This window comes from Lagenorhynchus albirostris, chromosome 10 (genome assembly GCF_949774975.1).
Source record: "Lagenorhynchus albirostris chromosome 10, mLagAlb1.1, whole genome shotgun sequence".
Lineage (NCBI taxonomy): Eukaryota > Metazoa > Chordata > Mammalia > Artiodactyla > Delphinidae > Lagenorhynchus > Lagenorhynchus albirostris.
In genome coordinates, this window is record NC_083104.1 from 61,048,316 (window position 1) to 61,072,995 (window position 24,680).

Genomic DNA, 24,680 nt, shown 5'->3' on the forward strand with positions numbered 1-24,680 from the left:
TTTATTGGCCTACAGTTGCTTGTAGTAATCTCTCATGATCATTTGTATTTCTGCAGTGTCAGTTGTTACTTCTCCTTTTTCATTTCTAATTCTATTGATTTGAGTCTTCTCCCTTTTTCTCTTGATGAGTCTGGCTAATGGTTTATCAATTTTGTTTATCTTCTCAAAGAACCAGCTTTTAGTTTTATTGATCTTTGCTATTGTTTCCTTCATTTCTTTTTCATTTATTTCTGAGCTGATCTTTATGATTTCTTTCCTTCTGCTGACTTTGGGGTTTTTTTGGTTCTTCTTTCTCTAATTGCTTTAGGTGTAAGGTTAGGTTGTTTATTTGAGATGTTTCTTGTTTCTTAAGGTAGGATTGTATTACTATAAACCTCTTAGAACTGCTTTTGGTGCATCCCATAGGTTTGGGGTTGTCATGTTTTCACTGTCATTTGTTTGTAGGTTTTTTTTTTTTAAAGAAGATGTTGGGGGTAGGAGTTTGTTAATTAATTAATTTATTTTTGCTGTGTTGGGTCTTCGTTTCTGTGCGAGGACTTTCTCAAGTTGTTGCAAGTGGGGGCCACTCTTCATCCCAGGGTGTGGGCCTCTCACTATCGCAGCTTCTCTTCTTGCGGAGCACAGGCTCCAGACGTGCAGGCTCAGTAGTTGTGGCTCACGGGCCCAGCCGCTCCGTGGCATGTGGGATCTTCCCGTACTGGGGCACGAACCCGTGTCCCCTGCATCGGCAGGCGGACTCTCAACCACTGCACCACCATGGAAGCCCCGGAAAAGATACTTGATACGATTTCAGTTTTCTTAAATTTACCAAGGCTTGATTTGTGGCCCAAGATATGATCTATCCTGGAGAATGTTCCATGAACACTTGAGAAGAATGTTTATTCTGTTGTTTTTAGATGGAATGTCCTATAAATATCAATTAAGTCCATCTTGTTTAATATATCATTTAAAGGTTGTGTTTCCTTATTTATTTTCATTTTGGATGATCTGTCCATTGGTGAATGTGGGGTGTTAAAGTCCCCTACTATGATCGTATTACTGTTGCCTTCCCCTTTTATGGCTGTTAGTATTTGCCTTATATATTGAGGTGCTCCTATGTTGGGCGCATAAATATTTACAATTGTTATATCTTCTTCTTGTATTGATCCCTTGATCATTTTGTAGTGTCCTTCTTTGTCTCTTGTAATAGTCTTTTAAAGTCTATTTTGTCTGATATAAGAATTGCTACTCCAGCTTTCTTTTGATTTCCATTAGCATGGAATATCGTTTTCCATCCCCTCACTTTCAGTCTGTATGTGTCCCTAGGTCTGAAGTGGGTCTTTTGTAGACAGCATATATATGGTTCTTGTTTTTGTATCCATTCAGCCAGTCAATGTCTTTTGGTTGGAGCATTTAATCCATTTACATTTAAGGTAATTAGTGATATGTGTGTTCCTATTACCATTTTCTCAATTGTTTTGGGTTTGTTATTGTAGGTCTTTTCCTTCTCTTGTGTTTTCTGCCTAGAGAAGTTCTTTTAGCATTTGTTGTAAAGCTGGTTTGGTGGTGCTGAATTCTCTTAGCTTTTGCTTGTCTATAAAGATTTTTATTTCTCCATGTAATCTGAATGAGATCCTTGCTGGGTAGAGTAATCTTGGTTGTAGGTTTTTCTCCTTTGTCACTTTAAATATGTCCTGCCACTCCCTTCTGGCTTGCAGAGTTTCTGCTGGAATATCAGCTCTTAACCTTATGGGGATTTCCTTGTGTGTTATTTGTTGTTTTTCCCTTGCTGCTTTTAATATATTTTCTTTCTATTTAAGTTTTGATAGGTTGATTAGTATGTGTCTTGGCATGTTTCTCCTTGGATTTATCCTCTATGGGACTCTCTGTGCTTCCTGGATTTGATTAACTATTTCCTTCCCATATTAGGGAAATTTTCAACTATAATCTCTTCAAATATTTTCTCAGTCCCTTTCTTTTTCTCTTCTTCTTCTGGGACCCATATAATTCGAATGTTGGTTCATTTAATGTTGTCCCAGAGTTCTCTGAGACTGTCCTCAATTCTTTTCATTTTTGTTTCTGCTGTGCAGTAGTTATTTCCACTATATTATCTTCCACGTCACTTATTCATTCTTCTGCCTCAGTTATTCTGCTATTGATCCCTTCTAGAGAATTTTAAATTTCATTTACTGTGTTATTCCTCACCGTTTGTTTTCTCTTTAGTTCTTCTATGTCCTTGTTAAATATTTCTTGTATTTTCTCTATTCTATTTCCAAGATTTTGTATTATCTTTACTATCATTATTCTGAATTCTTTTTCAGGTACACTGCCTATTTCCTCTTCATTTGTTAGGTCTGGTGGGTTTTGGCCTTGCTCCTTTATCTGCTGTGTGTTTCTCTGTCTTCTCATTTTGCTTAACTTTCTGTGTTTGGGGTCTCCTTTTCTCAGGCTGCTGGCTCATAGTTCCCGTTGTTTTTGGTATCTGTCCCCAGGGGCTAAGGTTGGTTCAGTGGGTTGTGTAAGATTCCTGGTGGAGGGGGCTAGTGCCTGTGTTCTGGTGGATGAGACTGGATCTTGTCTTTCTGGTGGGCAGGTCCATGTCTGGTGGTGTGTTTTGGGGTGTCTCTGGCTTTGTTATGATTTTAGGCAGCCTCTCTGCTAATGGATGGGGTTGTTTTCCTACCTTGCTAGTTGTTTGGCATAGGATGTCTAGCACTGTAGCTTGCTGGTCCTTGAGTGAAGCTGGGTCTTGGTGTTGAGATGGAGATCTCTGGGAGATTTTCACCGTTTGATATTACGTGGAGCTGGGAGGTCTCTTGTGGACCAGTGTACGAACTTGGCTCTCCCACCTCAGAGGCACAGCCCTGATTCCTGGCTGTAGCACCAAGAGCCTTTCATCCACATGGCTCAGAATAAAAGGGAGAAAAAAAAAGAAAGAAAGAAGATAAAATAAAATAAAAAAGTAAAATAACATAAAATAAAGTTATTAAAATAATTATTAAAAAAGTTTTTTTTAAGTAATTAAAAAAACAAACACAGAGAGAACCCTAGGACAAATGGTAAAAGCAAAGCTATAAAGACAAAATCACACACAGAAGCATACACATTCACACTCAGAAAAAGAGAAAAGTGGGAAAAATATATGTATATATATATATCTTTGCTCCCAAAGTCCACCTCCTCAATTTGGGATGATTCGTTGTCTATTCAGGTATTCCACAGATGCAGGGTACATCAAGTTGATTGTGGAGATTTAATCCTCTGCTCCTGAGGCTGCTAGGAGAGATTTCCCTCTCTCTCCTTTGCTCACACAGCTCCCGGGGTTCAGCTTTGGATTTGGACCCGCCTCTGCGTGTAGGTCGCCTGAGGGCGTCTGTTCTTCTCTCAGACAGGACTGGGTTAAAGGAGCAGCTGATTCGGTGGCTCCGCCTCACTCAGGCCGGGGGGATGGAGGGGTACAGATGCGGGGAAAGCCTGCATCGGTAGAGGCCAGCGTGACGTTGCACCCGCCTGAGGCACACCACACGTTCTCCCGGGGAAGTTGGCCCTGGATCACGGGACCCTGGCAGTGGCAGGCTGCACAGACTCCCGGGAGGGGAGGTGTGGATAGTGAACTGTGCTTGCACACAGGCTTCTTGGTGGCTGCAGCAGCAGCTTTAGCGTCCCATGCCCATCTCTGGGATCCACGCTGATAGCCGCGGCTCGCGCCCGTCTCTGGAGCTCCTTTAAGCAGCGCTCTTAATCCCCTCTCCTCACCCACCAGGTAACAAAGAGGCAAGAAAAAGTCTCTTGCCTCTTCGGCAGGTCCAGACTTTTTCCTGGACTCCCTCCCGGCTAGCCGTGGTGCACTAACCCCTTCAGGCTGTGTTCACGCTTGCTTCCAGTCCTCTCCCAGCGCTCCGACCGAAGCCAAGCCTCAGCTCCCAGCCCCGCCTGCCCTGGCGGGTAAGCAGACAAGACTCTCGGCCTGGTGAGTGCTGGTCGATTGCCCTCTGCACCCCTGTTGCTGTGCTCTCCTTCGTGGCTCCGAAGCTTCCCCCCTCCGCCACCTGCAGTCTCCTCCCACGAAGGGACTTCCTAGCGTATGGAAACCTTTACTCCTTCACGGCTCCCTCCCACTGGTGCAGGTCCCATGCCTATCCTTTTGTCTCTTTATTTTTTCTTTTGCCCTACCCGGTACGTGGGGAGTTTCTTGCCTTTTGGGAGGTCTGAGGTCTTCTGCTAGCGTTCAGTGGGTGTTCTATAGGAGCAGTTCCATGTGTAGATGTAGTTCTGATGTATTTGTGGAGAGTAAGGTGATCTCTGTGTCTTACTCTTCCGCCATCTTGAAACTCCTGCTCGGCAACTGCGTTGTTAATGGCTTCCCTATGTGGGTCTGATGTAAAGTTTAATAACTAGTGAAATTGAAGCTATGTTACAGAATGATCAAAAAAGAGGAATATGAAGGTAGTAGAAAGACAAAAGTCACCTACTCGAGTAGGTTAATTAATGTCACTAAATTTAATTTTAGTGACATTGGTAGAGGAAAATGGAATCATGATATCTTATTATCCTTTTAGGCCATATGTGCTTTAATATCTTTCTGTGGCTAAATAAACTTCAATATTGCCATAAATGAGACTAAGAAATTATATTTCCAAATAGATTCAGTTCTCTTGGTATGTTTAAAGTACCTTATTCATTTTTGACAAACTCACAATTCTGTGTTGTACAACAAAGATGCATCTATATGCAATTGAACAAGACTAAATTTGTTTATATGAGGATAGATAAAGATAGGAATTTGGTCATTTAAATTTGTTTTATTATATCTTCAATTTTACATGAGTTTTTAGGCTATCAATTTTCCTGGAAATTTACTTTAAATATTATGTAGTATTTAAAGATATAACAATCTTTAGATCTGATGTATTAACATTTTTATTTGGGTAAAGTTAACCACTCTTACTGTAGGGAAATAGGTACATGCTCCCTGGTAAGGCTAATCTTGTCAAATGCCAAATTCCTAGCCTTTTTTTTTTTTTATGAAAGAAGTTGCTTCTTAAACACAGTGTTGTCCTTTCCTAAGAAATATTGATGCCTTTGTCTAACAGTGTATCCTTAGCAATGTGTGAAAAATTGTCCGTGGAAATAACCTCCCGAGGCATGAAAACTAAACAAATGTGTTATTGGTCTCTGAGGTCACAAGTGTGAGTCATGTTAAGAGGCTTCCAGCATTAATCTTCCAGCTTGCAGTATACTTCTTGCTCGTTGTTTTAGATTTTTTGTTATTTTTCTTTTAAGCAAATGATAGCCACAACCATGAAAAGACTTGAAAGACTGATGTTTAACAATAGTTTCTTGGATGACTTAAGTGTGAGGAAAAAAAATCTGAGAATTTTTTGAAAGATAAAAATTTTACAGGTTAACTATTATTTATTGTACATTTTAATTATATTTTATTCTATAGTTATATTTATTCTTTTTATTTATTATTTATTATACATTCTTATATATTTAACTGCTCTTAAATGGGCAAAAAATAAAGAAGTTGTGTGGTAAGTTTGAAAATCTGCCTTCACTTACCCAAATCCTATTCCCATCACCAAAGATAATAATGAATGTTACTCATTCAAAGATATTCTTTCTAAACTTTTTCTTTGCATATGCAATGAAAGAAGATTAGAATTAAAGTTGAAAATATTTTTTAAAAATACATAAATAAAGCACACATTTTTTAAATAAAAATTGTGTCCACTGAAACTTTAACTTCACAATATTATGGGCATTCTACCCTATCTGGTTATAAAAGAAAATATAAAATCAATCTCATGTCATTTTGTTTAAGCATGGATGCATTTCATTCAACTTCTATTGATGTCACGTATGTTTTCCTTGCCTGAGGCCACAGTCAGCCCCCAAATTTTTCTTCTTTTAGGATTAGGGTTAGGGTTTTATTGCATAAAAAAGTTTATGCAATATTTTGGGGAAGGAAGTATTCCTGTAAGTCGAATTTATGACTTCAAAATATAGCCTATGCTTTATTCCTGATTTTAAGCAGGAATATCTAGTGTTTCATCAAGTATGATGTTTACAATTGGTTTCTGATTGATTCAGATTCAGGTTTACAAAGTTCTAATGTTATATTAGTAAGAGTTTTCACTAAATAATGCATGATAAATTTTACAAAATTCATTTTTAGTATCTTTTGAGAAGATTGTGTATTGTTCTTCCTCTAAATTATTAATATAGTAACTTGCATGAACATAACATTGATTGGATATACTTCATGTTCAACACTCACTGCATCCTGAAACAAGCCCTATTTAATCATGCTTTACTTTTGTTCATGTGCTGCTATATTTGATTTACTAACATTATAGTAACTCCATTTGCACTTGTATTAACAAATTAGTTTAGCTTGTAGATTTCTTTTTTAGGTATTATTCTTGACTGGTTTTGTTATTAGGGTTATGATGGCCTCATAATTTGGATTTCGATGAGCTCCATCTTTTTTAATGCCCTGGATAAGTTTAAATAACATGGAAACTATCTGGTCCTAGGATATCAGATAATATTTCTGTAGTAGGGAAAATAATGACTCCCCCTCCCCCCAAAAATATCCATATCATAATCCCTGGAACCCTGGAGCATGTGAATATGTTACCCTATATGGTAAATGAACATTGCAGATATAATTAAGGTTAATGACCTTGAGAGGAGGATATTATCTTGGATTATCTATGGGCCCAAACTATTCATGACTAATTAAATGTGGAAGAAGCTGAATGAGGAATGGGTCAAAAACATTCAACTTGAGAAGGACCTGACCGGCCATTGCTGGTGTTGAAGATGGAGGAAGGGGCCATGAACTAAAGAATGTGGATGCCTCCAGAAGCTGGGAATGGTGCTCTGCTTGCAGCCTTCAAGAAAACGGAGACTTTGGTCCCTTCAACTGCAAGGAATTAAATTCTGCCAGTAACCTGAATGGACAGGAAATAGATTCTTCCCTAGAGACTTCAGAAAGCTGTGCAGCCTTGCCAACTCCTTGAATTTAGCTCCGTGCTGGACTTGTGACCTACAGAACTGTAAGAAAATAAATGTGTGTTGTTGTAATTTTCATGGGTTAATAGAAAAGTAATATGAGTTCCTTAAATTTTTTTCCTTAAGTGAATCTATCATCTCATTATTTTTCAATAGGAAAAATGGAGATATGTATTACATAAACATAAAAAGATTCACAATGGGCTGAGTTACACAATGAAAAATACAGTGATTTAGATGTAACAGTATAGATAGACATAATATTTCAAAAATATGAGGTTATAGAAGTTAGCAAATTAGATACAATTTTCAAATAATTGGTTATTTACTTTTTACCATATAAAATAACTAAGGTTAAAAATTCATCTGTTTGTTTTCTTCATCAAACTAGCTTCACCTTTGATTTGGTGTTTTAAAATATTTTTGTTTGGTGACTTCTATCATATGTGAAATTGCAAAAAACTTAAAACAATTTGCAGATTTCTCTGAAAAATGGTGTACAACTTCTACTTAGTTACTGAGTCAGCTAGAAAGGTCTTTGAAACATCCATTTTCAGTTTTCTCCTTAAGGAGAAATTCACCATGATTTGTTTTGAGTTATACAGTAACATTCCATGGACCCAAAAGTATACTCTGCACTTTTCAGGTTTTCAGAGGGTCAAAGTTAACTTTAGAACAACTCTGGTATGATTTTGGAGTTTTTTTTCAAGTGGAATTGTTTTTCAGTTTTACATACATCTACATGCATATGTTCCTTTAACTCACTAAAGTACTTTACGTGCTTGATCTCAGTTGACCGATGTAAAGGGGTAAATTACTTTCCCAGATTTGGGGGTTCAGGGCAGTTATGTGACTTTCCCACTATATGGCAGTGCAGATTCTGTCCCTGGCACTCTCAGTCCTCTTCTCCACATCCTCTGGGTTTTCAGGTATGTTATTTTAATTTGCTAAACATTTTTCTTTTTTTTCTTGTCTTGAAAAATGATATTTTTACAACAGCAAAATTGGTTAGAATATCTTCTTGGCTTTAATAAAAAATAGGAGATTGGGATTAACATATATACACTACTATATATAAAATAGATAACTAACAAGGACCTACTGTATGGCACAAGGAACTCTACTCAATATACTGTAATAACCTGTATGGGAAAAGAATCTGAAAAAGCATATATATATATATATATATATATATATATATATATATATATACACACACACACACATATATACACACACACACACATATATATATACACACACACACATGTGTATCTTCACTTTGCTGTACACCTGAAATTAACACAACATTGTAAATCAACTACATTCCAATAAAAATTTAAAAAGAAAAAAAAATGTAGAGATGACTTTAAGTGCAAAAGAGAAATGCAAGTAACATGAAGCAACTTTGCATGACTACCAGGTAGTCTTCCTTCCTATGATAGCCCTGGTCTCATTCTGTAACTTACTATGTCAAACTGGTGGTACTTCTGTTGTCTATAAACACAAGTAGATCAAAAATATTTACCAAGGCATTTTCTATTAAAGTTATTTATCTTTGGGTAATTTGGGCCCAGTCCCATCTGAGTCCTTGTCTGTAGGCTGGGGAGAATAAATTCACCCATTATTACTTAGGTTATTTTTTTCCCCTTAAAGATGAAAGGGAGTAGTAAAACTGTATTAAAGTATTAAAGGGATAGTAAAACTGGTAATTTCGTTATTAAGGATTTATTGCAAGTACTTGTATATTGGTTTCTTTTTGGTCTGGCAGCTATGATTTTGAATTACTTCTCTTTAGAGTTATCTTACCACAAAATAATCTTTTGTACATCATTCATGATGATCTGTCAGTTAGTGTGGAATTTTAAAAAATTGGAAAACATTGTGGACTTACATGTTTGAAGCTTTTAGCCATATTTCTTCCTGAAAAAATAGTAATGAAATATACTTATGATGTTTAAAAAGCAAAAGTTATTATAGTATTTTTTCCCTTTTAAAAAATGAAGTATAGTTGACATGGAATATTACATTAGTTTCAGGTGTACAATATCAATATACTATATTACTATTAGACATTTATGTACATTATAAGTTGATAACCACAATAAGTCTAATAACCATTCATCACCATACCAAGTTATTACAACATTATTGACTACATTCCCTGTGCTGTACAATACATCCCCACATTCCTGTGGTTTATTTATTTTATAACTCAAAGTTTGGGACCCTTAATCCCCTTCACCTACTTTGCTCAGCACCCCACCTCTCCCCTCTGCTGACCACCACTTTGTTTTTTGTATCTATGAGAATTTTTATGTTTTGTTTAGTTTGTTCATTTGTTTTGTTTTAAGATTCCTTGTATAAGTGAAATCATATGATATTTGTCTTTCTCTGTCTGACTTATTTCACTTTAGCATAATACTCTCCAGGTCCATCCATGTTGTTGCAAATGGCAAGATTCCATTCTTTGCTTGTAGCTGAGTAATATTCCATTGTGTACACATACCACAACTTCTTTATCCATTCATCTATTTATGGGCACTTAGGTTGCTTCCACATCTTGGCTGTTGTAAATAATGCTGCTGTGAACAAAGGGATGCATATATCTTTCCAAATTAGTGTTTTTGTTTTCTTTGGATAAATACCCAGAAATGGAAGTGCTGGATCATATGGTAATCTATTTTTAATTTTTTGAGGAACCTCCATACTCTTCTCCATGGTGAGTGCACCAATTTACGTTCCTACCAACAGTGCACAAGGGTTCCCTTTTCTCCACATCCTTACCAACAGTTATTTTTTGTCTTTTTTGTAATAGCCATTCTGACAGGTGTGAAGTGATATCTCATTATGATTTTGATTTGCATTTCCCTGATGTTTAGCGATGTTGAGCATCTTTTTATGTGTCTGTTGGTCTTTCTTGGAAAAATGTCTATTCAGGTCCTCTTCCAATTTTTTAAATGCATTATTTACTTCTTTTGGTGTTGAGTTGTATGAGTCCTTTGCATATTTTGGATATTAACCCCTTATCACATATATAATTTGCAAATATCTTCTCCCATTCAGTAGGTGACATTGTCAATTTGTTGATGGTTTCCTTCTGTGCAAAAGCTTTTTAGTTTGATATAGTCTCATTTGTTTATTTTTGCTTTTGTTGCCCTTACTTGAGGAGACAGGTCCAAACAAATATTGCCAGGACCAGTGTGAAAGAGCTTACTGCCTTTGTTTCCTTCTAGGAGTTTTATGGTTTCAGGTCTTACATTTAAGTCTTTAATCCATTTCCAATTCATGGTGTAAGAAAGTGGTCCACTTTGATTATTTTTCATGTAGCTGTACAGTTTTCCCAATATCAGTTATTGAAGAGGCTTTCTTTTCCCCACTATATTCTTGACTCCTTAGTTGTAAATTAATTGACCATGTAAGTGTGGGTTTCTTTCTGGGCTCTTTTGTGCCAGTACCACACTGTTATGATTACCATAGCTTTCCAGTACAGTTTGAAGTCAGGGAGCATGATACCTCCAGCTTTGTTCTTCTTTCTTAAGATTGCTTCAGCTATTTGAGGTCTTTTGTGGTTCCATGTAAATTTTGTTTGTCATATATGGCCTTTCTTATGTTAAGATATGTTCCCTCTATAACCACTTTTTAGAGATAGGAACATTTGTTCATTTACATTTTTTTGTGTGTGTGTGGTACGCGGGCCTCTCACTGTTGTGGTCTCTCCGGTTGCGGAGCACAGGCTCTGGAGGTGCAGGCTCAGAGGCCATGGCTCACGGGCCCAGCCGCTCCATGGCATGTGGGATCTTCCCGGACCGGGGCACGAACCCATGTCCCCTGCATCAGCAGGCGGACTCTCAACCACTGCGCCACCAGGGAAGCCCCTTTGTTCATTTACATTTAAAGTAATTATTGATAGGTATACTTATTGCCATTTGGTTAATTGTTTTCTGGTTGTTTTTATAGTTCTTCTCTGTTTCTTCCTCTCTTGTCTCTTCCCTTTGGATTTGATGGCTTTCTTTAGTGTTATGTTTGCATTTCTTTTTATTTTCTGTGTATCTCTTACAGGTTTTTGGTTTGTATTTACCATGAAGTTCATATATAACAATGTATGTATATAGCAGTCTATTTTAAGTTGATGGTTGCTCAAGTTGGAGCACATTCAAAAAGCACTACATTTTTACTCCCCCAACCATGTTTTATGTTTTTGATGTCATATTTTACATCTTTTTATTTTGTGTATCACTTAACTATTTTAGGTATTATGATTTCACTTCTTTTGTCTTTAAAATTCATACTAGCTTTATAGTCAGTTGATCTACTACCTTTACTATGTTTGCCTTTAACAGTGAGATTGTTTTTCTTTCATAATTTTCCTATTTCTAGTGATGACCTTTTTTTTTCTATTTAAAGAAGTCCCTTTAGCATTTCTTTTAAGGTTGATTTAGTGGTGATGAACTCTGTTAGCTTTCACTTATCTGGAAACTCTTTATCTCGCCTTCATTTCTGAATGATAACCTGGCAGGGTAGAGTATTCTTGGTAGTAAGATTTTTTCCTTTCAGTACTTTGAATATATTGTGCCAGTCCTTTCTGACCTGTAAAGTTTCTGTTGTAAAAACTGATAGTATTATGGAGATCCCCTTGTGTGTAACTATTTGCTTTTCTCTTGCTTCTTTTAAGATGCTCTGTTTAATTTTTGATATCTTAATTATAATGTGTCTTTGGATTCATCTTATTTGTGACTCTCTGTGCTTCCTGGACTTGGTGTCTTTCCTTTGACAGATTAGGGAAATTTTCAGCCATTATTTTTTTGAATATATTCTCTATCCATTTCTCTCTCTCTCTTCTCCTTCTGGAACCCCTATAATGCAAATGCTAGTATGCTTGATGTTGTCCCAGAGATGCCTTAAACTATCCTCATTTGTGTGTGTGTGTGTGTGTGTGTGTGTGTGTGTGTGTGTGTTTTGCTGTTCCTATTGGGTGATTTCCACTGCCTAGTCTTCCAGATCACTGATTCTTCTGCATCCTCTAATCTGCTGTTGATTCCCTCTAGTATATTTTTCACTTCAGTTATTGTATTATTCTGTTCTGATTGGTTCTTTTTTATTTTTTCTGTCTCTTTATTGAAGGTGTCACTGAGTTCAACCATTCTTCTCCAGAGTTCAATGAGCAGCTTTAAGACTGTTACTTTGAACACTTTATCTGGTAAATTGCTTATCTCCATTTCATTTAGTTCTTTTTCTGAGGTTATGTCTTCTTCTTTCACATGGAAGGTATTCCTTCATCTCTTCATTTTGCCTAAATCTCGATGTCTGTTTCTATGTATTAGGTATAACAGCTACATCTCCTGGTCTTGAAAGAGTGGTCTTATGTACAAGATGTCCCATGGGACCCAGCAGTGCAGTCCCCTCTGTTCACCAGAGCCAGGTGCTCCTGGAGTATCCCCTGTGTGGGTCACATGTGCCCTCTTGTTGTGATTGTGCTGTGATTGCTGCAGGCACCCTGGTGTGCATGGCTGGCCCCCTGGAGTAGGAGCTGCTTTGGAGGAGAGCTGGGGCAGTCTGCTGGGTATGATGGGGTGGGAGCTGCTTTAAAGGAGCTAGCCTGGGCAGGTCCTCTGGGGAATGCTGGGCTGGGACGCATGGTGTTAGCTAGGTTGATGGCGAATGACAGAAGTGGTGCCCACCCGCCCCCCCAGGCCAGCTAGGTAGAAGGAGAGTAAAAAAGAATGATGCTTGTCAGTGCTTCTGTCCCCAGAGGAAGTTCGACCAGATCCCTGTCCTTCCAGCACCTGCCATAAAATTAGTCAGTGAATCTCCTTCTCCTATGACCCAGATACTTTGTAAGCTGCTGTGTCTGTGCTGGGATTTGGAGTGAGTGTAACCCCACTGGTTTTCCAAGCCAGACATTATGGGGTTCATCTTCCCAGCGCAGGGCCTCAGGATGGGAAGCCTGACATGGGACTCACACCCCTCACTCGCCAGGGGCACCTCTCCAGCTGTGATACCCCTCCTGCTTGTGGGTCTTCACAATGCAGATGTGGGTTCTAACTAGACTGCTTTTCTGCCTCTCGATGTGTGGACTTTTCTTTTTGTTCTTAGTTGTAGGAGGTCTGTCCAGCTAGTCTTCAGGTTGTTCTCAGAGATGGTTGTTCCATATGTAGTTGTGGTTTTGTTGTGTCCATGAGAGGAGGTGAGCTCAGGATCTTTCTAATTTTGCATCTGGATCCTGGAAGCCCACAGTAGTATTTTTCTATAATCAAAGTCAGCCAAACATGAAGAGGCAAGGATAATGAATGAGGGGCAATGAAAACCTGTTGGTGCCTCCCAGTGGGAAGCCTTAGATTGCCAAAGTCATCTTGAATACAGTGTAAACTTTGGGGAATGAGGTAGACAAAGGCAAGGTGGAAAGACATGTTAAAAAAAAAAAAAAGATATCCTCAAAATGGAGGAGGACAAATTTTGAGACATGGAAAAGAATTGACTTCATCTATTTTGTAACTTTCAAAGGTCAGGGAGGAGCTGTGAAAAGTCATGAAAATTTGTTCATTTTAGTCCCAGCACTGAGCTAAGTGCTTGTGAGAGCTAATTCATATAATGTAACAACTCTAGAGCTAAATTCTATTATTTTTTCCCCACGTATAAGATGGGGACACTGAGATTCCAATTTAAATACCTGGCCTGGAGTCAATCAGCACGAGATAATTGGCTAGCTGACTCCAGCATCTAAACTTTTAACTGCCTCTTCTATGCTCTTTATTAATAATGAGTGTAATCTTTGTAGCTAATAAGAATGATACTTTCAACATATGTGTTTTGTATTCATTGCATCTTTAATAATGAACAAATCACTTCTTGATATAATAGAAGAAAACATAAAATGCTTCTAATATTTTGACAACTGTATGATATTAAATATCTCTACAAGTGTGTAGAAAGGTTGAAATTTTTGATTTAAAAATACCATTAGTTGATTAGATTTGTTTTAAGCACATTGAAATTATTGCATTACTTAACAGCAGATTTGATCCATGATGCTCTAATTTCAGGAGTAAAGTATTCCATTGCATGTGGAAAAGTATAGAGTGATATCCTGTCTTTTCTAAGTAATGTATCATAGACACATTTCCTTCATTATAAAGTGGTCTCTAGGAAATAGGGGCCAAACCCTTTATTCTAAATTATGCATTTCTGTTTTTAATGACTTTTTTGTTATACAACAATGATTTAATGGTTACAGAGAAGCTTCTAGAACATTTTTTCATGCCGCATTCTTTCACCACAACATTACACAGGATTTTCCATTTGACTTTCTGCTCTTCCTGAAATCCAAACTGAAATCACAGAAATGGAGGAAATATGCCCCTTTATTCTCACCAGATGAAATTATTGCTTCTGTCTTTACTTACACATGTTCACAGTTGCCTGAACTCAAAACCACACAGGCCGAAAATGAAATATAAAATAGTTTGCTTGGAAAAACATTTACCCTATGAAGTAACTGTTGCTAAATACTTTTGGATCAACAAACTGGTAACTTTCAAATGGTTTTGAATAATATTTCTACTCATGTAAAATTGGCAAAGTTTAGTCAATTTCAATGAATGTATTGGGAACCCAGGAAAATATTTTCTAGGAGAATTTTATTAACTAATATAGCTCTGAGTGATTTCAGTTCTTCTGGTGAACCTCTCTCTCAACAGTTTTTTATTCCATGCATGCTCATGGCATTATATTAGTTTTGCCAAGAATTGCTTTTATAAATCAGTTTTACATTTTGTTTTTTAATATTATATAGTTTTATATATTTTTTGCTTGGTATTTATAAAATATTTAGTAGTTCTTGGTATGGTTGGACCTAGAAGACATTATGACTTTTTTTCATATCTATGACATCTATTCATGTTTTATTAACTTATGAACACAGGCAGTAGGAAAAGGAATCTATTTTTCTCCTAATCTGAGATCCCCCCAAATACTCTCAATATCGGATATGTTGAAATAATGTAAGATTTGTGGCTATGTCCTAATGAAGACCATACTCAGAATTAGAATTATTCAGATAAAAGGTGTTAAATCAAATTCAGGAAGTGACCTGGGTTGGGGGGTGCTCTCAAGATCTCCTGGGAAGTGAGGCCAGGGCACTGCTTGGGCATAATTTTATTTTTCCCCAGAGTGAGAATATAGCCTTGCTGACAGTGGGATTGGCTGCAAAAACAGGAGTAACTAATTCCTACTAATATAGATCGTGTAAGAGCATAGAGACTTGAATAGGGTTGAAACCTTAAGTAACAAAGAGTTCTGTGCAGCATGAAATTCAGCTTCTCAGGTCTGAGAAGTATCGGGGCAATTGCAGGATCACTTTAGAGATTCTTGGAGCCAAGCAACACGGCATTGACACAGCTGCAGAACCATGTATGGCCACCTTGTGTCTGATAAGATTCTACAGACAGATTTTATTTGAATTTTATTTAAATTCAGAACTTAATCATTATGGTGAGTTGGTATGAGTGTGTATTTGAATGGGAGCTGGTTCTGGGTGGTTTCATCCCAAATCATGGTCTATTGAAATGGAAGCCTTTATTTTGAACAATATTGACTTTGATTGTGTTGACAGTATGCATTTTTTGCCTTAGAAAGAATACAATTCGTTTCACTCTGTTCTCTTTATACTCGTAACTCAATTATTTACTCTCGCTTTATGTTTAGAGTGCTGATAGGGTATTCTGTGCTCATGTTTTATAATGTAACTTTAAATTTTTATATCGTTTTATGTTATTCTCTAGTTAGTATGTTTATAAAGCAACCAGAATGCTAGTCCCTTATTGATGGGTTTTGCTCTCATACAACTTTTCTCTGCAAAGGAGGTAGTGCCATGGAGAACTAATTGAGCCAAATAGGATCAAACTGAATTCCAATTTATCATTTAAGTTTGGATCTTAAAACTAGAACTGGGTGCCATATCTTGCACCGTAATTGTGGCTACCACATGGACCAGTATTGTATTAATAGTCAAGATTTGAAAATCAAAACAATGGCAGACTTTCCCTGTTGTTGAAGATACTTGATGTAGTTGCCCTGATTTACTGAGTACCACTGCTGTTCTTTGAAAGCCCTGAAGATGCAGAGAGCTTTCAAAGAAATACTGATGGTGCCCAATTTCCCTGTCATTTGAATTTCCTTTTCTGCCAAAGTCAATACATATATATATACATAAACAAATGTTATTCATTATTTCAATTGAAGTATCATCAAGAAAGGAGCTAAGAAAAATGAATAAGAAATAAAAATTAATTAGTACCATCTCTGTTTGTTTGGGGTGATAAATGATCATTTTGGAAAATGCAGTGAATGACAATAGAACTGCTTTCCCATTATTAAATGTGCTCATGTTATTCTCAAATTCAGACAATTAGCATTAATTTTCTCTGAATCTTGCTAGAGAACTCATACATTTGGGCTCAGCCATGTGAAAGAGTTCTCTCTTTCTTTCTTTCTGTCTCTCTACAAACTGGTCTGCATATGCTCCACAATTTTATCAGCAAGGGAATCATTAGGAGAAAGATTGCCATATCTTATACAAGGAGTTAGGTTCCTGGGTGTTTCAAGGCTCAATTTGGAGGAAATTATTTAGTTTCATAAGTTTTCAGTTATGGTGGTGAGGCTATGAGGGCCTTTGGAACTGTTGTACTGAATCTGAACTCCTATGATTTGACAGTCTTTTTGCATTAATCATTATAAGTAACATAAGAAAGTGTTCAAATGAAATATCCTTCTTATTTTATCACTTATGTTGGTCTGAAAGAAGAGCCAAGATTAATATCTTCATAGCTTCTTTTTTTTTAAGCCGGTATTTAAAACTTTAAATATCAGATGTATAATAAAAAATCTCATAAATTTTTCTTTTCCAAAATTTGATTAATATAAATAGTGGTTTCATGTAGTCAAGAGATATGTTTGATGATTTGCATTATTTACAAGTTAAAACTCCAATTATGGCCTATTCTTCTTTAATGATACAGTCTAAATTTTTTAAATTAAAAATCTACTTTATTTCTTTTTAGGGAATCCCAGGATTTCCTGGAAACCAAGGATTAATGGGACAAAAAGTAAGTGCTAATGAAAGTTGAAAGATTTGGGCCTGGAATCTGATTATGAAAAGGGCAAAGTGGTGATGTCTCTTCACATAGAATACATTTTTTACCACATTCATGGCAACAGTTAATGGTTCAAACATGATATAATTTCAGAAGCTATTATTTTGACCTTACAATTAGTTTTTGTTGTTGTTTTATACAGATATGGATTTGGATTTACATACATGCTTTCTATTTTACTTAGTTACTTTCTATCTTGTGCTCTTAGACCATACTTTTGGGAAAATTGTACTACTTACTAAACTGTATTTTTAGAAATTCTTTTAGTACAAATACTTTGGTTATAAACTTTCAGTGTTTATTCAATTACCAGTATGTTTTTGAGAGAGGATTTTGTAGAGTATACAATTCAAGATTGATGATTATTTCCTCTTAATACACTGAAATTTTTCTACTGTCATCTCCTGGCTTCCATGGTTCACTATGAAAAATCTGCTCTTGTTCTAATCATCATTCTTTTGTAAGTGACCTGTCCCTTCTTTGGGGATTCTTTTAAGATATTTTATTTGTTTTTAGTGTTCTTAAAACTCACTGTGATGTATCTAGATATGGAATTCTCTTTATTCATCCGGGTGGGAATTTAGTTTGCTTCTTGGCTCTGTAGAATTATTTCCATTATCTCTGGAAGACATGAGCGGTTAATCTCCATGCTAATTCTCTTCATCTTCTGCTCTTCCCTCTTTCTGGAATTCTAGTTAGACATATTTTATTCCTTTTAATTTTGTCCTCTACATCTCTAAATTGCTTACTTCCATATCCTAGATTCTTAAATTCTGGTTAAATTTTTTGGATATATTTTCCAGTCTATTTATTCTCCCTTTACTGTGTCTAATCTGCTGTTTAAGCCATCAATTGATTTTTTAAAAAATCTAAACAATCATATTTTTCATTTCTAGAATTTCAAATTTTAATAACATCTTTTTATTCTTTTTTTTATGGAAGTATAGTTGATTTACACCATTGTGTTAGTTTCAAGGGACAGCAAAATGATTCATTTATATATATATATATGTGTGTGTGTATATATATATATATATATATATATATATATATACACACACATCCCTGTGCTATAACATCTTTTTATTCTTGATAGTCTAGTCTCTTGTTCTATCTTCAGTCCTAGTAGTTTTTCATGATTCCATTCTTTCATTTGTAAAGATTTCACGTGTAGTTCTAAATTCTCTTTCTAGTCATTCTGACAGCTGCAGTTCATTGTTATTCCTCTTGATTCTCAGTCTTGTGGTTTTCTGCCTCTCCTGTCTTAATTGTTGATGCTGAGCTCATTGCTTCATCCTAGTTAGTGGGCGTCCTGTCAGCCTAACTGGGTCATGGAGAGCCTCCTGCTGGTAACCGCGGGTACCATTTCAGTGCTCTTTGAGGGTCCTGAGCCATTGTAGGTACTAAAGGTTCCTGCCCTCTCCCCATAGCTGGCCCAGTGTTCAGTTTCTTAAAAGCTGAGCATGTCCCCTCAGACACCTTCAGCCCTCTTGTTTCCTGCTGCTCAACTTCTAGTGAGGTTTCTGCACACTTCCAAATCCTCATAATCACAATCATAACCGAGAGTATATTTTATTAAAGTGAGGGATCTTTGAAGACTTCTCCTGCTTCTCAAAGAGGATATTCTTTCCAGGGTTGTTGTTCTGGAATCAGAAAATCCCTTGGAGCATCAGGTCAGCCACAATCCCAAAATCTGAAGTCTAAATGCTATTAAACTGTGTCCTAATTTTTCTTAATCTGTACTTACTATCATAGCTCTTAAATTATGGTAAATAAGAAATTTTTTCACTTGATTTTTTTTCCCTCTGTTGTCTCACCTCACCAACAGTATGTGAACTGCTAGGTCTTCCTTTGAAAGAATAAGAGTGCCGCTCCTGATTTCCTAATGAAATATTTTCCTTAATAATTCCACAGACCCTAGGCCTACGTCTTTAAGATGTTAGATTCCTGATTTTTTACCTTGCATTGCTTCGTCTTACAATATAGGAAGGAAAGGCAGACACATTGGGCTGACTGATATTGAGTTTTCATTTCATAATGCTTTCGTAGGAAATTTCTAAAGATGAATTGATACTCTACAATTTTAAACTTAATCTGTATTTGATTTTTAGGGAGAAATTGGGCCTCCAGGACCACTAGGAAAAAAAGGAGCTCCGGGGATACCTGTATGTTAATGTCATTATTATTACTGGGGTGTTTGAAATATTGTCATTATGTACCAGAGGTTCTTATTCTGAAATTCACAAAACTGGTGGGAGGATTCAGCAATGAGAATTTTGGGATTCACAAATTCCATGCATTTGTATGAAAAAGATTATGTTCATTTTTCTAGAGCAGTCTAGATTTCTTCAGATTCTCAAAAAGTTGGCTACCCAAGTAAGGATTAAGAACGCTTACTGTAGATAAACCAGAAAACAAATATTCTAGCTAAAAAAAATACTGAGTACCATGAGAAGATCTAAAACTCAATAAATATTCTTTGTTATTTTTTAGAAAATTTACAAATTTATTACAGTAATGAGGGAGAATATATTCAGAACAGGTAGTATAGGAAGATCCTAAATTAGTGAACAAGTAATTTTGGAAGTTTGGGGAGTAAAGGGACATATGAGTATGATATTAGAAATTATGATAATCCTATGGTGTATAGGACTCCATAAAAAATTTCTAAAAGTAAATTGTTAGAAGCAATGTGTATTTTAATCTATGAATCAAATTGCCTGTAATAGCTTTTTTTTAAGTAAAAAAAATGGACAGTTTATGATCTTTCATTTAATTATGTAAGTTAAAAAAGCAGATATTTTAGCCAGTGAAAAGATTTGATAAGATCTTGGTGAAAGATTTGAATGGAATATTCTTCCTCTACCTCCATCATAAAGACCAAATTATTTTTTCATTGAAATATTAAATGAAACTTGATTATTTACCAGTATTTAAGTTAGCCTCCAGAAAGTGAAGGCATTGACTAGAACTTCATTGAACTTCAAGAATATCTATATTTAATATTTCTAATATTTCAAACACTATGTTATGACTAGTATATTTTACATTTTATAGTTGTAATAAATCTGAATTGATAGCAAACCATAGTAGTGATGACATGCTGTTTTCAATGTGACTATACTGAGATTCTGTTTTCTGATAATACTAATTGAATATTTTTTTGCTCATCACATTTCCTTTGCTGTGATTAAGAGAAAGCAAATGTTTTTTATATATGTAATAGTATTTAAATGGAATCTAAATTAAATTAGTTCCTGGTTGCTAGAATAGTTATCAGTGTCTTATTTTGAATTATATGGTTACTAAAAATATGGCCATTTGTAACTTGAATAGACATTCTTACATTCAGAGAAATTATTAGATTTTAATTCTTTAAAATCATTATTCAAGAAAATAGAAAACGTAAGTAAAATTGACCAAAATAACATCTATGAAGTAATCTAATTCTTGGCCATCATGAGAAAGGAAGAAAGTAGAGTGTAGAAAAAAGAAATTTTTCTTTACATTTGTCTCTTACTAGCTCTCCAGTCATTTTTGCTATTTGTAGGTGATTTAAGCAACCAAATTATAAGGGCTTTGCCAGCCTTCATGTTATCTTGCATAGTTTGATTCTTTATTATCCTTTATTTGGATGTGTGTAGGGATGTTTCCCATATCTTGCATTATATTTTAGTGGATTGATTATGATGGTAATGTATAACTTGAAAACTGATTGAATATTTTAAAAATATTATTCTCTAAATTGCTCTTGCAATTTCCATTTAAAATGTAGGGTTTGATGGGAAGCGACGGCTCACCAGGTCAGCCTGGAGCCCCAGGATCTAAGGTAAAGAAAATTAGCTTAACAAGATTGAGGGCTTTGTGCAAAATGACCATTTAGGTACTTCAGTCAAAGTTTTAACTACATTGATTTTATTTTGAATGTGGTTTGAAGTCTATGAACAAGCACTTGTAGGAATGAAGTCTTAGGCAAAAACTAAGCATATAAAACACGCTAACGTAAAGCAGGCCTGGTTTAAGCTGGAAAAGGTCCAAGATCCTGCATGACTCAGCCCTCTTCCCTTACTGGCAGCTCAAGGGACTGAGGAATACCCAGAGCTCTATGGGGCTCTGTACCCAGCCCACCATCTAGAGTATCTGTAGTGACCACTGAGGGTAACTTTACCAACTTCCAAGTCCTCTTCTTGGTTTTTTATTTAGTGGAATGTATGTGGAATTTTTATTTGTAAAATGCCTTGTAGTGAGTTTTATCCTCCCTTGGGACTGTGGATAAGATGGCACATTATCTTAACTTTCACATTTAAAAAGTAAGGCACGCTTGACAATATATTTAGGTGTCAGGTGAGGTTATTCTTAAGCTAGAACTGGCACTCTGAGTACCATGATTCAACCGTTTTCTAGGTCTACAGAGTCATGTGTAAGAGAATTTCTTTTCATTAGAGGATCAGACCGGGTACCTTCTGGCTCAACGCAAGAAACTATTCTTGACTACTTAATAAGTAGATTCTAGGATAGCCTTCTGAAAGGAAGTGACGGAATTGCTGTTTTGGAAGCATTCAACCTTTAACTAGACCAGGGAAATAGATCCTGGCATACAAAATGAGTACATGGCCTAATCTACTCTACTTTTAATTCTAAAGTACCTAGAAAGAGATAGGATAAAATGTCATTGGGAGCCCAGTGATTAGGGAGAAGTAGCTGCCGTCTCACCAGAGGTGGACCCTGTGGGTGCTTGGAACACTGTGAGTCCTAGCAGTAGTAAGTGTGCACTTGCCAAGTGGAGGTTCTCCATCATGTTGCAAGGTCATGTTGTAAGAAAAAATAGAGTAGTTGTATATTCCTTAAATAACTGGGTACAATGGACTCTCCCATGATGTTCTGGATCCTCTAATTCTTAAGAACGCAGCCTAAGATTTCATCAGCATTTTTAATTAGCCACTTAGCATCGTTGGCTCACACTGAGCTGGAGGTCAACTAAACCTGCTAGATTTTCCATAAAAGACATTAGAACAATGTATTTGTGGCATCCACCACTTGGGTAGGTCTGCTGTTGTGGCTGGGGAGTCAAGTGGCTGATTCTAACATCACAGTTTGTTTTTACATAAATTACTATAAAGTTTGATTTCCCTCATCTTGTCCTTCTACGATTATTTTGTTAAAAATAGATTCAAGATGTTAAAATTATACCTCTTAAATGTAATCTTTTCAGTGAAACATTTCAACTTGTTTTCATGCAGTATATTACCTCAGGTCTTAGAAAGTTTTTCTGCCAAGGGCCAGATAGGACATGTTTTAGTCTTTGAGGGCCATATAATTTCTGTTGCAGCCACTCAGCTCTGCTATTGAAATGTAAAAGCAGCCACCACGGTGTGGATGTGCCTGTGTTTCGTACAAGTTCATTTACAAAAGGAGGCATTGGGCTGACTTAGCCCACAGGCCATAGTTTACTTGCCTCTATGTTAGTTGACAAAACCCTCTGGTTTTGTCAACTAATATATTTGTGAACTATGCCTTCAGTAACAATTGATATAAGTTCAAGAGTAAGACAAAAAAAGCTGTGTTAAGCAAGGCAGGGATGAGGCTGAAATTCTGTGGTAGATCTTTAGAAAACTTCCAATTTAGATTATAATACCTCTTTGTAAAATAGCCGTTGAGCCATTTATAAGTCTGTTTTACCCTATCATATTCCAGTTTTATAAAATATTATCTAAATGACATCAGGGTATATTAACATAATCAGGTCATGTAGCTTTTGGCAAGTCCTGTCACCTCTGAGTTTCAGCTTAATCATTTGTAAAATTAGAAAATTTAAGGAACCATTGTTCTATGGTATAATCATGCTTTTATGTGCTAAATGCTTTAATTAAGTCCAAATAGTATGCTCACGTGGTTCTCAACGTGAGCTGAGAATGAAAGTGGTTCCCTTTACTGATCAGTGAGCCTGACCTGGCTCTGGGTGATCATCGCCCCCCACTTCTAGGTATTACACCAACCTCTTTAATTATAGGTTTTTGCCAAACATTGATTGGGTTGTGATTTCAGGTGTCCAAGTATATTTGAAAGCCAGAACCACCACTGACAATCTCTCCTGATGATCCAGGAGGCAGGTTGTCTTTTATAACCAATCCTCTTTTCCTATCTTACATTCTTTGCTCTGACAACTTGGTCTTGCTTTCCAAATGTCTGTTAGCAAGGACTGCACTGGAATCCTGAAAAAGAACGCAAACTAAAAGTTTTCTGATTCATGCTTCTTCCAAAAGCCACTCAAAAGTGCATTTGAGGCTAATTTTCTTTTTTCAGTTGCATACTGAAAATGAGTCATACAGAGAAAGCAAAACAGAGAAAGATGAAGATTTCCAGCCTAGAAGATGCTATTAAGATACATGGGTCTGGCTTGTGCAGCACAAAGACCTAGCTAATTAGTGCCAGTCCCTAAAGATTGGAATCTCTCTTTTTACTTCGAGCTGCCAGCATCAAACAGGCTGGTAGAAAGCTTTATAAATATGCGGACTCACTTCCCTGCTTAAAAGAGTTTTTCTTAATAAGTAGGCTTCACATATAGATTCTATATTTCAAACAATTGGAAAGTTGAAAATGCAAAAGTTGTTTAAAATGTATTCCCTTAAGTGTCTGTATCAGATATATGGTGATGACTAAATTCAAAAAATTTCAAATGGCTTTGATGCATTGACAGGGAAATAAAGGTGAACCTGGACTTCAAGGGCTGCCTGGGGCTTCTGGACTCAAGGTAATTAATTTGTTTCGAAGCATTTGGAAATGTTTTCAAAGAAGTATGAGTTCCTCTCATTATTTGATGAGATTAACATTTGTATCCCTTAAGAAAAGATAGATGAAATGAAGGATTACCTTTTAACATAAAATTAGGGTACCTGAAAGCCAGTGGTGAATGTGGGCCAATTTCATTTCTGTTTTTTGGATATTTTATCATAGTTTAGGTAATAAAGGCATGAAATATGCTTTAGTTTGGTTCTTCTAGAATTAGTAAAATTTGGATGCTAATATGAACATCTTCTCTGGTTCAGAGAATATCACGCTCTTATGTGGCTGAATGAGTGTGTGTCTCCCCTGGTGGTGCCGTTTCTTTGTTTGCTGATTGATGGGACTTTATTTTCAATCTGGGAGTCACAGTTGCCTTTACCAGTTTCCTCCAAACCAAATAGTTGATGTTTATTTCAATCAGATTTTCAATTCTCTTCTAGCCTTTAAAAATCTAGAGTAATATTCAACAGCTCACAGTGAGCAAAGAGAACAGAACTTAGTTTCCACAGAAGAGAGTTGTTTTTATTTAATATGACAGAGTTTGGGACTAATGGTAAAGCAAATAAAGCAAAACCAAAACATGAAGCATATTCAGGAGCATGTCCTATCTCTTACAATTTTAACCTAAATATCGTTGATACATCATCATTATATACTTTCACATTGTAAGTCTCTTTTAAAAAAGGAAATAATCCCTATGACATGATAGGGAGTAGAAAAATTGAGTTAAGATAACTTATGGAC

General features: G+C 36.2%; 1 protein-coding gene across 2 annotated transcripts in view; it reads left to right on the top strand.

The window, feature by feature from the left end:
• The window catches only part of COL21A1 (collagen type XXI alpha 1 chain), a 186,243-nt gene that overhangs the window by 148,479 nt on the left and 13,084 nt on the right, over positions 1-24,680 (top strand). For both annotated transcript variants that reach the window (XM_060164109.1, XM_060164108.1), the window contains 4 exons: positions 17,061-17,105; positions 19,265-19,318; positions 20,929-20,982; positions 23,851-23,904. In XM_060164109.1, coding sequence (XP_060020092.1) covers positions 17,061-17,105; positions 19,265-19,318; positions 20,929-20,982; positions 23,851-23,904 — 207 coding nt within the window. The remainder of the gene's footprint in view (positions 1-17,060; positions 17,106-19,264; positions 19,319-20,928; positions 20,983-23,850; positions 23,905-24,680) is intronic.